At 42.3% G+C, this 18485-nt stretch overlaps 1 protein-coding gene across 1 annotated transcript in view; it reads right to left on the reverse strand.

Annotated features, from left to right (window-relative positions):
- The window catches only part of LOC144769271 (electrogenic sodium bicarbonate cotransporter 1-like), a 584697-nt gene that overhangs the window by 497616 nt on the left and 68596 nt on the right, over nt 1–18485 (reverse strand). Inside the window, exon 2 of the mRNA XM_078653329.1 lies at nt 2139–2299. Coding sequence (XP_078509455.1) covers nt 2139–2299 — 161 coding nt within the window. The remainder of the gene's footprint in view (nt 1–2138; nt 2300–18485) is intronic.

Genomic DNA, 18485 nt, shown 5'->3' on the forward strand with positions numbered 1-18485 from the left:
ACATAAGTCTATAAGAACAAACAAACATCTTAAAAAAAATGATACATACATATTTTAATTTACAGGCAGGCCCCCGAAGAAGGGACAGGGTCCCGAAATGCATCGGGCCAACTACGCCTCAATCGCCGACAACAATCATTATGGGTTGTGTTAATGTGTGATTAGCATCACACCAAAGATTAATTGTACAGCAAATGAAGAATATTTTGATATTGTATGAAGTCAATGAACAGATAAAACATGATATGATAATGTTTTCATCGCAGTAAAATAGAAAATTAAGGTGAATAAAAACCTCGAAAATTTAACGCAAAAGCTAGTATTATTTGTGATTCTATCAAGATTAGTAGCTTAACCAATTTCTGCTGTGCATCAGGTAAGGGAGTAACAGTTGTTTACTACCCGCTCTACTAAGATTTAAAGGACATAGGGGAAAGGCAGCCCCATGACACCCGATAGCACGCTATAGATGGAATAGAGTTTCCCTAAAAAGAAATTATTCAGATATAACTCAAGAATAACAGGTGTGCCAAGTGCCTACTTCAGTTCCAAATATAAATGACAATGCCATTTATTTATGATTAAAACATTTTTTTTTTTTTAAAAGAAATGTCATGAGCAATGCCAATAGCTCTACCTTTAATAATGCCGAGACCATTGCATTGTAAATGCTTGTTTGATATTGCCTTGAGCGTGAGGTCGCTCTGTGATTCACAGCTGAGTTTCTTCCCGCCTGCTGACTCCCCTTGCATTCCTATCGGTCATCAGTGTGAGGACGCGCTGCAATCCTCAACCTAGCAGTATTTCTTTTTGGCCTCGGACGACCTGTCTTTCTTTTTATGTTCAATGCGAGGACGCGTTGACTTCCTCCCCGCTGTTGTCTCTATTACGAGACGCACAGTCATTCATCTTTTGCCCAACACGAGGATGGGTTGATTTCCTTCCCACTGCTGTCTCCATTTGCATAACACGCAGCTGTTCGTTTTTGTGCAATGCGAGGACGCGTTGATTTTCTTCACACTGTCGTTTTCCATGTGGGGCGCGCTACCTTCCCCCAGAAGCTCGTTAAGAGCTGATATTAGCCTCTTTATTTTTTTGTCCTATTCTGCTGGCAATAAAAGTACTGTTTGATACGCCGGAGCATTCTATATTTCTCAGACCGGATACAATTACTCCAGTTTCCATCTGTCCAAGGTTCTGCTGGAGTTTATTATTTATTTCATGAACTGCACTTCGGAGAACGAGCAGAAGTATGCTCTAGTATTGTTTTTTATTGTTTATAAACGTGGTAAGGAACGACTACCCCCACCAGCCTTTCTACTTTTTATTTTAAAAGAGACCTTCTTCGTGACAATTGTGGATCATCTTATGAGACAACACCCAGCTCTGAACCAAGTAAGTGTGGGATAGTACACAACCTAAATTTATTAGCTTAAGTCTTGAGTGTGTTGTATATTTCCTAGACTTAGGTTCCTTAAGTAATTGTGTTTGTTTATTTCTTGTCATTTCAATATGAAACCCTGCGTCTAATTGGACTGGACCTTCTCCCTGTTGGTTGCATTGGAACTTTTGTGATTGTCCTCCTTGGTCTCTTCATTTTCTGAAGATATTTTCCTTCCTCTCGTGTGTTCTGTTTTGGCACTGTGGAGGTTGTATCTTTGGGGAACCAAGAGGCTCCCTCTTCGCTCCTGGGGAACGAGTACTTCTGCCTGGGACACCAGTCTCCACCCGACACCATACCACCAGAAGAGTAACAAATGACTATATGTCTGCCCATCTGAATTGGGCGGGCAAAGATGTAGCCATTTTTCCAACAGCCACGATGGAGACAGAGTAGTCTCTGCTGTGGCCAAACTTAAAGTCCACCCACATTAGATTTGGCAGAAGGACCACTATATTGTCATGGAGGGAACTCTGACGCCATTGTGATGGAGTACCCTCTCCAACAATTTATAAATCAGTCCCTAAAGTCTGTTCAAATAAATAAAGCGATAACAATTTGATGAAAAGCCATTTTAAAAATAGATCTGCAAACATTTACATTTTTGCAAATATATCTATGAACAAATTCCCTGGTATTTGCTAATGTAAACAGTAGTATGCAGTAGAAACGAACATTTGTGAATACATGTACATACCTATTATTTGTTTAAAAGTGTTTGCTTCCAGATCAAATAACACTGTTCCTTTCTCTAGGCAAGTTCTTAATTCAAACAGGCTGTGGAGGGAAAGCGTAGTGACATGAGGCTTGCTCCATCTCTCTCCACCATCTTCTACTTTCTCTTCAAACTTAATCCACCTGGAGAAAAAAAAACATAATTTGCATATTATTACTAGATTATTTTTATATTTATTTCACAGTGTTCTTTGCACTATGCAAAGGGAGAAATCACAATACTTTTATTCAGTTTACTGAAATTGCTCATGGTATGTGGTAGGGGATCACTGAGCCTGGTGTCTCCAAGTCATATCATTTCAGTACATAGTGTTCTCTGTGTTAGTTTTCAATTGGATGAGGATCTGTGCGATTAAGTTCTAGAATATATACATTATTGTAAATAAACAATGCCGCTGAAGTCTGAGTTTCTTTATCAGGTTACGGGACTGTCTTTATGAAGATGTTAACAATGCAGAATTTTTAGAAAAACATTTGCTTTGGGAAAAAACCTAATTGGGCCAGATTTATGAAAGGATTGCTGTGCCCTTACATCACTCAATATGGCGCATGGGCAATGCAAGCCTTAAGTGAGATTTATTATGCCAACAAGAGGCACCTTTTGTGGCTCTGTGTGGCATACTACATCTGGAGTAACGCAACGCAGTACAAGTAGTTGCCTTGCATTAGACTGCCCATGGAAAGTGCTCCATGGATGGAGCATGGGTGTTCCCACTTCTCCACCCATGGATTTTGGCACATTGACAGATTTACCACCAGTAGTAAACCTGGGAAATGAGTCAAAAAAGTACACCATCCCAGGGGAGGCACAACGAGGAGAAATAACTTTCTTTCTCCTGGTTGTTATCTCTTTCTATGTGTGCTTGATTCTCCAGTATACATAGAAAGAGAAAAAAGCCTCTAAGGATTGTTTTTGTGCAGGAAACTATCCCTTCCTGCTCAAAAACAATCCTGCCTGCAAATTTGACACCCTTGGACCATGGTGTAAAGGTTCCTGCGTTGGTGCTAGGCTGCACTCTGTGTGCACCAGCGCAGGGAGAGAGCAGGAATACACCATCTCTCAGAAGATAGGGCTCATTCTAGCACTCTCCAAGTGAGGCAGCACAGCAAGTTGTCTTGCTGCTCTGTACTGCATCACTTCTTCATAAATCGGGCCCTTTGTTTCTGTAGAAGGAAGAGGTTGTTGAAGCTGCGCTCTGCAAGGTGCAGTTAACAATGGGTACTGATTAGAATCAAAGTATTCAGGATCTTTATACCTATTAGAATGGTTTGGTGCTGTTGTTATGATGATGAAACTCATATTTCACAAGCAGCCTTGATATATAAAGCATGAACAAAGCCAAAAGTAGGGAGAGCACTGTTCAGAGCCAGTCAAATATACAGTCAATGACTAATTCAAGGGGAAAATGGGTTCTGAGAGTGGAGCTGGTCTGTGACTTCATTGTTACGTAGTATTATTAACACAGTTGGGTTTTCAGTTGTTTCATGAATTGAATCAGATTTTGGATGATCTTGGTGGAGGATACAGGGATGTTGTTACAGATCCTTGGTCTATACATTTGGCCTGTTGCTCAGTTTTTTCCATATTTCAAAGAACTCCATGCATAATTTCCCAAATTTTGTATACAAGATGCATAACGAGTAACCGTGTAATAAAGTCCTATATTCAAGTAAAAAACTTCCTAGGCAATTGATCAAAGGAAACAAGTCAATAAGAGAACAAGCAGGAAGCAAAGTACATACAAAAACTATGCATTTTAATGACATCAATTAACAAATATTTAATAAAAATTAGTGTTGTGACACAATACATATAGTTAATACATTTAAAAATAAATCACGTATAAAATTTACAATAAAAAGCAGAGAAGAGAATCAATACAATTAGTGGCACAAATCGATTTGACGCGCGTTTCGGTGTACACAACGCCATCTTCAGGAAAAGCCACACATTTACCTGAAAATAATCATAAATATACGTTCAAATATTACATTTAAATATTACTACATTTTTGTCACGTGTATATTTTAACATCTAATCATCATTAGTCTTGCATAAAACAGTACTACATTGGTTACATAACACATCTATTTGTAAAAAAGGCATAGTCTATATTCCATGCTGTTCTTTTAGTACTTAATCAAGTTTCCATTACAGAAGATTCTGATATCTGAGTACTCATATTACTTAAAGGCTGTACCTAGATGGGTTAAAACAAGGTTTGCTCTAAAGGGCGGATTGATAAATTTTAGGTAGCTATCTATGAGCCCGCTCACATTTCCGTCACGATGGCTCGTGACTCGCCTTCCCCTCCCTCACAAGTCCTACCTACCCACCTGAAACCCCACAGCCGGAACTCTTTCACCATCATCTCCCCCCCCTCCTCTCTACAAAAATGAGACGCATTTTCAAACAGAAACTTATCTGCCAACACAAAGAAACCCTAATAACTGACATCTACCACTCAGCCTCCAATGGTCCGACTAAGATGGACCTTATATTCCACACAGAGAGACCGGAAGACTGGATCTCCCTGATCAGATCGCAACTGTATATCGCCAAAACCACATCCACTTCCCACAGTTGCAAACTAACCTCTATACTCCCAATCGGCTCGGTCGGAAGAGGGTACACATCCGTGACCATCTACACGAACGGCACGGTCCTCATTCAGGCTAATAATGAGAACTTTGAAGCTTTCGACTCCCTATTTCCCGCATTAAGATCAGCCCTCCCAACCATGACACCTAGCTTGTTGGGTGTGTGAGGACCCTAGTTCCGCAAACAAGGGATTCCCACATCCCTCTTTTTTTTTTTTTTTTGCAGAGTTTTATATAGCGCAAACTAGACCCGAACCGAATCAGGTATCAGAGCGCTTTACATATTTTCCAGTTATGTTACATGAGGACACACTTTCATTTTAGGCACGGGGAGATTAAGTGATTTGCCCAGAATCACAGGAGGTTTTGGCGTCGTTACCGAGACTCAAACCCAGATCCCCAGGTCCGACGTAGTATTCTGATACCTCCTCCACCACCACTGATTTGCTGGTGGTTCGTTCCCACATCTAGGCTCCCTAGACACAACTTTTAGAGGAACAGTTTCTACCTCTTTGTTCCGCATGACCCGACAGGGCCCGGATGCTGGACCTCTTTAAAAAGCCCTTCTGAACCCAACTTTGGTAAAGAATAACAGGAATCATCGGGCACAATTACAATAACCTGACAATAGAAATTATTTTCATGGTGTTACAACACCTCTTGAGGGTCAGCAAGGGAAACTCCCATAATTTTTAGGGAGAGAAAATAAAGACTCAATTTCAGGTTGGGTGTAATTTTAAGCTATTTGATTTTTAAATTCCTAAATATCTGAGATATGATTTCTAGAGTATGTGAACTGTTTGGTGGGGTTTCCTACGGTGGTTAGGGCTCCAGAGCCATCCCTTCAGAAACTGTCAATATTTCTCCTGAAGGTGTGGGACTCCTGGAATGCAGAAGACGGATAAAGAGTACATCGTCTGTGTACAGGGAGATGCAATACCTGATTTGTCCTGTGGAATTTGAGATATTTCCAGTGTGGATGAAATATGATCAGACAAATTCAGGTGTTCTTTGGAGAAAGAATGAACATTGAGAGGAAGGGGAAATGCTGGACAGGGGTCAGTGTAACGTGAACGGTGAGGAGGCGAGGATGTGCCTGCAGATTGAGCAAGTCTAATTTCCCAGGTGACCAAACAAGAAAGAAACTCCAGTTCCTATATAAGATGTGATTTATAGGTTTCCTACTATTACCAGCCGTAGATGAACCATCATCTTCTTTCTATCCAATGGCTTCACCCAGATCTCTTTCACAGCCCATTAGCCAATCATCCACTACAGTACTGCAAACAAATTCTGAGTTTAGACAAAGTCTTTCACAAAGATGGTACTGCTTTGGTCCTCACCTCCTCAATAAGATATCTACTGCCATTATGAAGAGTTGTCCCCCTTCCCCTCATAACCTGTTTTTCACTTTACATGTTTTTTTCCAGACTTTCAGTTAAGATGGCAAGGAGATGGGGGATAGAAAAGCTGCACCTGCTACATCTCCTGAAAATGTTACCTCTCATCCTGTCTTTGGATATCACCTCCTTCCAGAAATGTCTATAACAGAGCAGACATCAGCAGTCTACACTTCCGAAACACTATTTTGTGCCCATCTTCCTTAGATCGCTTTGACAGACTATTTCTTGAAGCTTTCAAATGCAGATTTCAATCGAGTATTCATCTGGAGTTTCACTAATTACTATGTAACTTCCAGATTGTTACTTTCCTTTCCTATAATCTTGATTTGTGAATTTAAGAGAAAATCAATGCAGCATTTTTTTTTTAACGAGACCATATTCTGCACAAGCACACATTAATTTGCACCTTCTGTTCACCTCAACAGATGCTCATCTGTAGGTGTACCACTGAGAAGACATACGTTCTTCATGTGCTGTAATAGTGCATCCTATGAACAATATTTTACTATATGCACATATGCATATGCACACCACAATGGCTGTTCTTCCATGCATTTATTAAGATTGGGACCTGGGGAAGGTGCACTCAGATAGGGCTTATTTCTGACCATTGATGCCATCTAAGAGTCATGTAAAGCAACACTTAAAAGTATGCAGTTGCCGCCCTCTGCCCTCCCCATGAGGAGTAGAACTAAAACATGCACAATTTTAAATAGACTTTTGAAGATTCTTTCCCTTGAATGCTCTACAGTGTATTAGGGATGTGTGTAGCCTCAGCCCTCCAACCACAAGACAGATGGACGCCCATACACATACAGAGTATTGAATGTACACCCAATACTTATACAGCAAGGACCGGTGTGTGTAGTGAGGCACTTTCCAGATGAGCCCATACACGGGGCTGGCGAATGTGCATATCTCATCTCTACATAGGGGACTAATGTTTTTGTGCAACCAGAATGCACAAATCCGACACATACAATTCACAGTGCTGATAAACGTTATGAGCCGCCCCATAGTTTGGGAATAGGAGAAATGTAATAACCATTGTTTTTTTCTTCTAAGAAGCTTTTATCTCAACGATCTAGAGCTGTGAGCTTTCCTCCTATTAACTCAATTTGGTATGGGGGTGCTAGAATACTAGTGTCCCCAGTGAACTGTGGTTCATTCGCTTCCTCTCTGTCTTAATCTTGACATCACATGTTGAGCCTGGCTGGGGTGGGTGGCCAGAAAAATAACATAGAAATATTCACAGGAAAGAAAGGAAGTGCAGGTAACTCCCTTCAAGAACAACTGGTGTGATGCAAAAAAATAATAGTGTTAGACTTAAGGAACAAAGACTCCTGGAGGCTTAATATGAAGGAAAGGCAGAAAATAAGCATATTAGTCTGCCACAGTTATTAATTCCTGCAATATATGTATGTAGTTATGCAATAGTTGCAAAAACAATCTAAGCCTAATCTATTGGTGGCATTAATTTTAGAAGTTAGCCAGCTAATGCAATGAACATACATTTCCATGGGATGTTTTGGTGAAAGAACAATACTTTTTTTGTCACGTATTAGTGTGTCATTTGTGTATAAATCAGCCCCCATTCGGGGAAGCAAGTAATACGCTGTCAGACAATACATCATGTGCCTGGTAACTTTGCCTCTTAATCTAGAATACACAGCAAAGCTACATACATCCCTACTATTAGAATTAATTAGGGTACTTCATGTGTTGGCATTTAGGAATCAGTAGGTCCATAGCATATTGGACAGTCCTTACTCAGGGAGACCTAGGTCTTCCCGAGTATAGATTCTCCCCATGTAGCTAAATTTGTCAAATTTGCTTCTACTTTTAACACAGAGAAACTACATAAGACAGATTATCAAACCCTTGCTTGGATAGCCATTTGAAAACCAATCGCCTTAATGACATCTAACCATAAGGGTTCTTTTTCACATAGGTAAATGTACACATAAGTAAATCTACATGTGTACATTTGTGTTAGGGTCTGGCTTCCTTAGACCCTGATCCCATAGAGGAAGACCAGACTCCCCCTCACTAGGCCACACCTCTCTTTTCCTTTCAGCCTCCTGGACCTGTGGAAGTCCGATACCTTCAGGGCAACTCGGAACAATGTTGCGGGGCCTTTAATTTCCAAACCCCGGAAGAAGGTGAAGCCAGCCATGCCCCTTGGAGGTGGAGTTACAAGACGCCAGGCGATGCAGAGGAAGCAGAAGACGGAGCTGGCGTCGGCGAGGACCCGGAGAAGGAAATTTGGGGAGCCACAAGGAAGGAGCTGCCGAGACGCATCAGAGAGCTGAGCGAAGCCGAGGAGGAGCTGGAGACACCTGGTCACGGTCACGACCCAGAGGAGGAGAGCCAGGAGGCCAACGACATCACAAAGCGCATAGCCACGCTCCTGGAGGAACGTGGCTTGCACAGGTGCGTACACGAATCCTGGGAGCCGGGAGGAGGGTGGGAGTAGCGTCCCCCTGTGGGGTGAAAGGAAATACGTAGAGTCCCCTTGGGAAAGCCAAGAACGTAGTTTTCTTTTCTGTTTCCATCCTCACGGTGGCGGTCTCCTGATACATCCTGCAATCTGCTCTTTAATGGGTGTTGTATTCCTCACTCCCTCTCCCCTTGATTGGTACCGGTGCAAAGCACTGGCGTTGTTTACCTTTCCTCATTTCTTTTGGTGCCTTCCCATTACTGCCGAGCCCCATGGACTAAAGCCCCTGGAAGAGTAAAGAAGACGTGAAGGAGAAGCTAATTCCGCTGAAGAAACACATAGACTTTCATTTATTTTGTTTACCTGCCTGGATTAACATAAATAAAATAAGTACTAAGCAATCCCTGTCGCGTGATGACTATACCCACTCACATTTTACTCTTACCCTTTGCTGTAATTTTACTATTGTTGGTAGTCACCCTTTACCAGTGTACATTTAGTACAGAGGTTAGACTTGCATGTCTTCACCTTTTGAAACAGGTGGTGGAGACAAATTTACGAGTGCAAAGTTATTGCTACTAGTAACTTTTCACAGATAGGTGGAGTTCTCCAACAGTGGGCTGGAGACCTCCCTATCATAAAGTGTAGGACATTTTAAAAGTACATTAACAGTTTTAAAAAATGTAAAAATATTTTTATGCTGAATCATTTTAATTTTTTTAATGTTTGTGAATTGTAATACCTCATATGGTTCATGGTCATAGAAATATTAATACAAGTAATTCCAGTTATTCGAAATTATCTTTCCAAACAGACAGTAAGCTCTTTATATATTCTTTCTGACAGTCATAATAAGGCTATAAAAATGCAATCCCATAAAACTCTTTTGCTCATTCTACATCTGATGTGCCATAACAGTTAGTCAAGCTCTGCCTACTAGCTCTAGTGCAGTAATTATGTTTGAGTCACCTATTCGGTCTCTTTTCTGAAAGGTTTTGAATACTCGCCATGCTCAGTCGAATTTGTGCAATTTATAATGAATGCTGACAATGTTTCGATGGTGTATATATTCCAAACTTTACTACACCACATCTGTTGTTTCCAAACCTTGCGGCTATCAAAAGGTATGATGTAAGCTTGCCAGTTGGAGATGGTTATTGGTGATGGAGCAGATTTCATATGCAGTCAGGCATTGCTTTATTTTTGTGCTTCAGACAGACGGCATTTAAATTGACACGCACATTTGGATGCAAGTTAAAACATATGGCACATGAAAATATGAAAGTGAGGCCTAGTCAGTCTGAAATGCTTGTGCTGAATTAACATGAGATTTTGCAGTGAAGAGAAAAACTTGTAATTTAACTGGCCTTTTTAGTTGTGAAGAATAACCATAGAATGTGTTCTCTCTTCCCAGCTCATTTTTCCTTATAATCTATAACCCTGTCCCTGTCTTAAGAGACTTTGGCTTGTTGCATATTTAGATAAATATTTAAGTTTAAAACACCTCTTTTTATAATGTGTGTTAATTAATAATGCACCAAACACTACACATGGGGCTAAATGCTTTTTTGCATGAAAAGCTATCTAAAACATTAAAGAATGTTGCTATGAGTATGTATTACTGTGTGCGCTTTTAAAAATTTACACTAATGCATAAAAATGCTATGTTGTACGTTGCACATTTTTTTGCATGTTGTGCAAAAATAAAAAGAAATGCTGCTTTAAACTAATAGCCTTGCGAGGAAATCTTTTATAAAGGATATTAGTATGGGGTTGGGAAAACATAATGAGCTTATTTACATTAAGCTAATACTCTTTTGTGTTTGTTTTGTTTTTGGGCCTAAGATAACATGGCTGCCTGTGAATCCAGCAAGGCTGTGACTTGCATTAGAAGAAGAGAGCATGCGCAGATTGTACCAGCTTGCCTCAAGAACAGAAGGAGTCAAGGCCACTGTGAACTGTACATTCTTGTTATTGTGCCAATGTATCAGTGTTAGTTAAAGTATCCTTCCTGCCTGCACTGTGACAAGAAGGACATTTTTCCTAGTAAATGTTGCTAAAACATATACAATGTATTAATCATTAACGCTTCTTTTGTTAAAACTGGTATGGTTAGGATTGATTTTGTAATGAGATCAGGATGATGAGACCTCATGCCATCTTGGCTGACCAATCAGGTACAAGCTTTTCTGAAAATGCAACATTCTGTGTAGTCTGCCAAGAATTAGAGTATAAATAATTACCTCTTTGGAGGCGTGTTTGGCTCATTAGGCTTAGGCTCTTTAGGCTCTTTGGCTCTTAGGCTTTAGGGGGGCGTGTGAGCTCTTGAGAGAAGGAACAGATTAAACCAGACATTCATATGGGTTAAGTACGTGATCGTCACGGGTGCAGCCTGGGTGAGATTGCTTCCGAGGAGAGTCAGGTGGGGGGGTTTCTTGCTCAGATTTCTTTAGAGAAGTCCTTGCACGTCATATTTTTGGCACGGCCGGCCACATTCCTTTAAGGTCTTGTGAAGGAGGGGGCGCTTTCAAGGATCAGCTCCTGTCAGATGATGGAGAGGGAGAGAGACAGATTGAGCATCGCCAGAGCAGAGAGTGCAGCTGATTAGAATAGGTTTAGATGCTAAAATTCTAAGTTTATACTTTTGACTAATTAATTAGTTTTGAAAAGATTTATTCGTCTTAGGCATTTATTTCTCTTAATGAGAGATTTTTGCAAATTATTTCATTATTGATTAGCCTTGCAAGACTTATTTTTCTTAGAAACTCTTTAAGAGTTTTGACTGACATTTTGCGCCACATTTTCTTTTCTAAGTGTGATGCTTAGATGCAGACTGTAATATGTTCTGTATTAATGCTATTTTTCCTGGTTTTCAAATTCTGTAACATGATTGATATTTTACTAATGAATAAAGGGTCAGAGAAAAATTTACTTTTGACTAGAAAATAAAACCCTTTAAAATACTCAACAACTCTCTTCATTGGCTTAAATAATAATTGCAATTTTGACTGGGCATGTTTATGTAAAGTCTCCTGAAGGTAATACATGGTGTCAAGGGCCTAATACCTTTTCAGCGGTACAATCGAGGTAAATTAGGTTTTGTATTGAGAAATTACCGTAAAATTACCGCTGCATCAATGGGAAAATGATGTTTTCCCCAGGGTTGCACCAAATCACCACCAGAAGCTTCACTGGTAGTTTGATTCCTGTTATTTGCCTTATATGTGATAGGATTTCTTTTCAATTGATTAGGACATGTGTGCCTAACCACCACATATGGAAGAATGTGCCTCTTTTCCTCTAGTTCTTCCAGCACAGCTCGGGACCTCCAAACATGGCAAACAATCAGATGGGGGAAAAGTACCAGTGTGGCAGTAGTTTGTACACATTTTCTTTATAATGGACACACATTGATGCTTTAGCTGCCCTCTGACATATTTTCCCCTAAGTTTTTTCTGAAAGTTCTCCCCTAAAATCTCTCACCAATTAAGGACTATTTGTGTTAGACCCTAGTGGCCAGGTCTATCAATATAAGTTTAAACCATGTTATACCTTAGTAAGGCTGTTTGTTTATAAACAGGTTTTCTAAGATGGAGGTTCCCTACTAGCCAGTTTGAAAACCTTTTGAAAGCAGGCCCTGTGTATGAGTTGTATTATTCAGAAATGATCAACCGTACCTAATTCTGTGGTAAATTCCCCATCAGAGAATAGATCATCTAACGATGGAGTTTGTTGTCGTTCCAGGCTCCAATTCTAGAATCTTGGATTGCCCCCATTTCCCAGGGAGAAATCCAAGATATGTGCAATCGGTGTCATGGGTGAGGGGAAAGAGGTGGAGTTCTCCTTATGCATTATCTGTTGCCAGTATTCTAATAATATAAGAGAAGAGGCTAGCATGGTAGTAACTCTGGGTCGCACCCTTTGTGGGAGCAATAGCAATAGCTTAAGGGAAAGGGGGAAGAAACGTTGTTCATTTTTAATGCACCCTTTATGTCCCACTTCATGATTTCCTTCTAGTGCTGGGCGGATCTGGGCTGCTTGGATGTGGGTTTTGATGTTTGGGAGTCTTACCACTTCTCTGCTGTACATCGGAACAATGTGGATTGTAAAACCTGTGGGGCTCGGTATTTCGATACATAGAAAGGAAAATGCTACTTACCAGTATGCATCTGTTCTTGGCATGTAGGGCTGCTGACATTCATATCTTCGCATAGATCGCCACCTAGTGTTGGGTCTGGATGATTGCACCTTGTTGTCTTGGAAGAGTCTTCGAAGTATCACGAGATAAGCGACTCCTCCCTTGGACTACAGTGCGCATGGGCATCCACTCCATCCTTAGATTGTTTTCCGCCATTGTGGCAAAGACGGAGTATAGAAAAGTAGAAGAAGGCCATGCAAAGAAAATCCTGCCGCTGCGACAGGCCCCGGGGAGGAGGGTGGGCGATATGAATGTTAGCAGCCCTACATGCCAAGAACAGATGCATACTGGTAAGTAGCATTTTCCGTTCGAGGCATGTGGGCTGCTGAATTCATATCTTAGCATAGACTGTATAGCAGTATCTCCTCTAGCGGTGGACGCCTGCCCCAGCTGCAGCAGTTTGAAAAAGAGTTTTAAGGACAGCTTGGCCTACAGCTGCTTGCTGCTTTGATTGCACATCTAAACAATAGTGTTTAGTGAAAGTGTGCATGGTAGACCATGTAGCTGCTCTACAGATGTCTTCTACTGGAATGTTTCCTAGGAAAGCCATGAATGCCCCAATTTTGCGCATAGAGTGTGCTCTTGGGGGAACTATTAGAGTGCGTTTAGCTTTGTGGTAGCATATTTGAATGCATTTAACTATCCATCTGGCTATTCCTGATTTTGAGATGGGGTTATCCTTATGTTGTGGTGAAAAAGCGACGAACAGTGCTTTGTTTTCCTGAATGGTTTAGTTCTGTCAACATAATATAATAGAGCTCTTCTTACATCTAGTGTATATAAGGCTCTCTCACCTATTGACTGCGGGTTTTAGAAGAAAACGGGCAGTTCTATGGACTGATTGATATGGAAGTGGATATGACCTTTGGCATGAACTTGGGGTTAGTACGTAGTACTACTTTATTGGCATGTATTTGCATGAAAGGTTCCTGAATTGTTAGAGCCTGTAACTCACTTACTCATCTGAGTGAAGTGATGGCAATTAAAAATGCCACCTTCCATGTTAGAAATTGCAATTCACAAGAGTAGAGTGGTTCAAAAGGAAGTCCCATAAGTCTGGTAAGTACTATATTTAAGTTCCAGACTGGTGAAGGTGGATGTTTTGGAGGTATTATCCTTTTAAGCCCTTCCATGAAAGCTTTGATTGGTGGAACTCTGAACAGAGACAGGTGTTGACTGTTCTGGAGGTATGCTGCTATAGCCGCAAGAAGTAGTCTTAAAGAAGAGTATGCTAAATTGCATCTTTGTAGATGCAACAAATAATGTTTTGTATAGAAGAGTCTAATGGATTGATTTTGTGATTATTGCAATAAATTACAAATCTTTTCCATTTGGCTGCATAGCACGCTCTAGTAGTTGGTCGTCTTGCCTCTTTGATAATGTTCATACAATCAGGAGGCAAGTTGAGAGTGGAGAAGCGTGGCTCAGTGGTTAGAGGCGGCAGACCCGGAAGCAGAGATTGGCCGTGGACCAGGGTTCGATTCCCCGCCTCGGCGGGTCTCGGGCTCAAAAATTCCACGGACTCGATAATTCTCGTTCCGGTGCCTACTCGACTCACGGGGTCACACTCTGCGACTCTGGGCAATAGCTTGCTTAATCTCCACTACGGCCCTTCGTGGCGGGATGCCTGGCTTTCACCTTGTGGACACCCTGCCGGGGTATCTCACAGGGGAATACCAGGACGGGTTCCCTAAGCAAGCGCTTAGATACCGTGTCGGTGATTTGCGCTATATAAATACATGTACAGATATCCAAATTCTAAGACTTTAGGAGCCAGATCGCTAGGTTCAGTTGATTGGGATCTGGGTGCGTGATTTCTCCATGGTTCTGAGTTAGATGTGGCGACAGACGCAGTCTTTGATGTGGAACCACGGAGAGTTCTAGGAATGTTGTGTACCATGGTTGTCTCGCCCATGTTGGAGCAACCAGGATCATTATCAGTGACTGCTGACGTAGTTTGCGTGCCACTAGCGGAATCAGTGGGGCTGGTGGAAAAGCGTACGCAAATCTGCCTGACCAGTTCATCCATATCGCATTGCCCTGTGACAACGGATGTGGGAACCTGGCGGCAAAGTACTGGCATTTTGAGTTTCCGTTTGTGGCAAACAAATCTATCTCTAGATGCCCCCATTTTTGAAAGAATGGTTGGAGAGCTTGAGGGGGAATCTCCCATTCGTGTATCTGTTGACTGTGTCTGCTTAGCAGGTCCACTATTTGATTGTCTTTCCCTGGCAGGTGTTCTGCTAGGAGAAAAATGTTCTTTGGAATTGCCCACCTCCATATGCTCTGCGCTAGGTGAGAAAGCTGTAGAGAGTGAGTCCCTCCCTGTTTCTGGAGGTAATACATGGCTGTCATGTTGTCCGTACGGATCAATACAGCTTTGTTGTATACGTGTTTTTTGGAATGCTTGTAGTGCCAGAAATACTGCCAGCAACTCTAGGTGGTTGATATGCAGTGTCTTTTGCTTGACTGTCCAGAGTCCCTGGACTGTGTATTGATGTAGGTGGGCTCCCCAACTTGTCAGTGATGCGTCCGCTGTTAGTACTACTTGTGGAACCAGCTCTTGGAACAGTCGCCCCTTGGAAAGATTTTGTGGGTTCCACCACTGCAGAGAGTTGTAAGCGCGACTGTCTACCAACACTAGGTCTTTTAGTTGTCCTTGAGCTTGGTTCCACTGCCGTGCTAGGCATTCTTGTAATGGACGCATTTGAAGTCTGGCATGAGGGACAATGAATATACAGGAGGCCATCATGCCTATGAGTTGCATGAACACTCGAGCTGGTAAGGAGTGTTGTGGCTGAAACTTCTGAATTAGAGTCTGCATGTTGGCTATCCTGACTGGATTGCGATATGCCTTTACTACTAATGTATCTATGGTAGCTCCCAGATATTGTTGTATGTGGGAGGGTTGTAGATGAGATTTTGGGTAATTTATGGAAAAACCCAGACTGTGCAGCAGCTGGAGTGTTTGAGACGTATGGCTTGCACATTGGGCGTACGATTTGGCTTTTATGAGCCAATCGTCGAGGTATGGAAACACGTGGATGTGTTGCCTCCTGAGGTGTGCTGCCACTACGGCTAGACATTTTGTGAACACTCTTGGGGCTGTAGTTACTCCAAAAGAGAGAACTTTGAACTGATAGTGTCGACCTTCTATTGTGAACCTGAGATATTTTCTGTGAGCTGGATGTATAGGTATGTGGAAGTATGCATCTTTGAGGTCTAATGTGGCGAGGAAGTCGCCGTGCTGAAGTAACAGGAGTACATGTTGTAGAGTAATCATATGGAAGTGCTCTGACAGTATGTATTGGTTCAGAGGTCTGAGGTCTAATATGGGTCTGAGTGACCCGTCCTTTTTGGGAATTAGGAAGTATAGAGAGTATACTCCTGTTCCTTGGTGTTGAAAAGGGACTGGCTCTATGGCGCCCTTTTGTGGCATGGATTGGACCTCTTGTTGTAACAGTGTTATGTGTTCTTTGGACATAGGACGGTGTTTGGGTGGTATGTTGGGTGTAGTAGAAGTGAGTTCCAGGCAATAACCATACTGGATAATTTGTCTCACCCACCTGTCTGTGGTAATTGTGTTCCAGACAGGAAGGAATTGGTTGATTCTGCCTCCGACTGGTGTTAGATGGTCTGGAGGGAGTGTGAGGAAGTCACTGTTTGGTGGCAGTGGAGGCTCGGGTGTTATTGCCTCCACGTCCTCTGCCTTTGTTATTGTTGCCCCTATAATCTCCTCTATTGGAGCCTTTGTTAAAAGTGCTCTGGGTATTAGATTTGAACGTAGAGGAGCTTTGTGATGTGTTGCCTCTTCCTGCGCCTCTATATGAGGAGCGACGAAAGGAACCTCGATGTTGTTGGAACTGAAGTGCCCCCATTGATTTTGCAGTTTCAGTGTCTTTCTTCATTTTATCTAAAATGGTGTCTACTGCGGGGCCAAACAGGAAATCTTGGTTTACTGATTGGTTGAGGATGGTGGATTGCACCTCATTTTTAAAACCAGATATGCATAGCCATGTGTGTCTGCGCAGTAGAACGCTGGTATTGATAGACCTGGCCGATGTATCGGCTGCGTCTAGCGCACATTTGATGGACGCATTGGTAATGAACTTGCCTTCCTGAATGAGGTCGTTAGCCTGCGCCTTAAAAGGTTCGGTAGGTGTTGCATGAGACTTTCGAGCTGGTCGTAGTGTGCTCTGTCGTATCTCGCTAGAAGAGCTTGTGTATTCGCAATTCTCCATTAATTTGCGGCTTGTGAAGTGACTCTTTTCCCTGAGGCTTCTAGTATTTTAGATTCTTTGTCAGGAGGGGGAGCATCTCCTGTTGTCTGTGAGTTAGCCCGTTTACGAGCATTTGCAACTACTAATGAATCTAAAGGCAATTGTTGTTTTATATAAGTAGGGTCTGCCTTATATTTTTTCTCAATCCTCGGATTGAGCACCCGCGCCCTAGCAGGATCTTTAAATATGTCTGGCGCGTGCTTTAGGACCCCTTTAAGCATAGGAAGTGTATTGACATTTTTTTCAGAAGTGGGGAAAGTGTCAAATAAAAAGTCCTACTCTATAGGGTCAGTGTGCATGTCAACCTTGTGATATTTTGCTGCCCTGTCTATAAGCTGATTAAACATGATAGTGTCGTCTGTAGGCGACGGTTTTGTAGGGTATGGGGAAGTGTCTGGGATGGGTTGCTCTTCGTCAGGATCATTTTGGTCATCCCATGTATCATCTTGTGGATCAGGATCCCCTGGTTCATCATAAGTGTACTGAGGATCTTCCCCCATGTCCTCTCCCTCATTGTAATCAGAATGTGTGGGGGAGTAAGGTACAAAAGGCATATCAGGAAAGAAAGGAGGAGGAGTAAAAGGTCGTGAGGGAGATGTCCCAACGTCTTTTTTCTTAGTAAGAACAGGAGAAGGAGTGTCATGTGGTAAGGGCCTTTTCTTTCGATGGTAAAATACCACGTGTCCTGTTTCAGGGTCTATATATAATTTTGGTTGCTCTTCAGTCACAGGATCTTGATGGAAGAGTTCTTCCTCGACAGTCCGTGGCTTTGGTGTCGAAGGCTTTGGTTTATTGACTTGTTTTGGAGTCTTTGGCTCGAGGGCCTTTGGTGTTGGAGCTCCTTTGGGCTCAACTGCCGATTTCGGGTCGGTAACCTTTTTTGGTTCGATGCCTTTTTTCTTTTCTGCGTATTTGGACCAGCGCCCTTTTTAGGGTCGACGACGGCCTTTGGATCGACGGGAGGTCTTGGTTCGGTACGTTTTTTGTCCGAAGCAAGGTTTTTTTCGGGTCGATTGTCTTTTTTGTGTGATCGGCCCCTTTTTTAGGATCAGCGGCCTTTTCTGGTTAGTCTGCTTTGCTAGGATCGACGACCTTCTTAGCCTCGACGGCCTTCTTCGGTTCCGAGTTTTTCGGTTCCGAGGGCTTCTTGGGCTCGACTAAGCTCTTCGGTTCCAAGTTTTTTGGTGCCGAGAGCTTCTTGGGCTCGACGACCTTCTTTGGGTGTACGCCCTTTGGGCCGACGACCTTCGTCTTCGGGTCGAGGACCTTTGGATAGACCACCCTTTTTTGTTCTGCGCTTTTCGGGTCGACCCGCTTTTTCGGTTCGACAACCTTTGGCTGGAAAGCTCTTTTTGGCTCGATGTCTTTCTTCGGGCCTGGGCTACCA

Source organism: Lissotriton helveticus, chromosome 7 (assembly GCF_964261635.1).
Source record: "Lissotriton helveticus chromosome 7, aLisHel1.1, whole genome shotgun sequence".
Taxonomy (NCBI): Eukaryota; Metazoa; Chordata; class Amphibia; order Caudata; family Salamandridae; genus Lissotriton; species Lissotriton helveticus.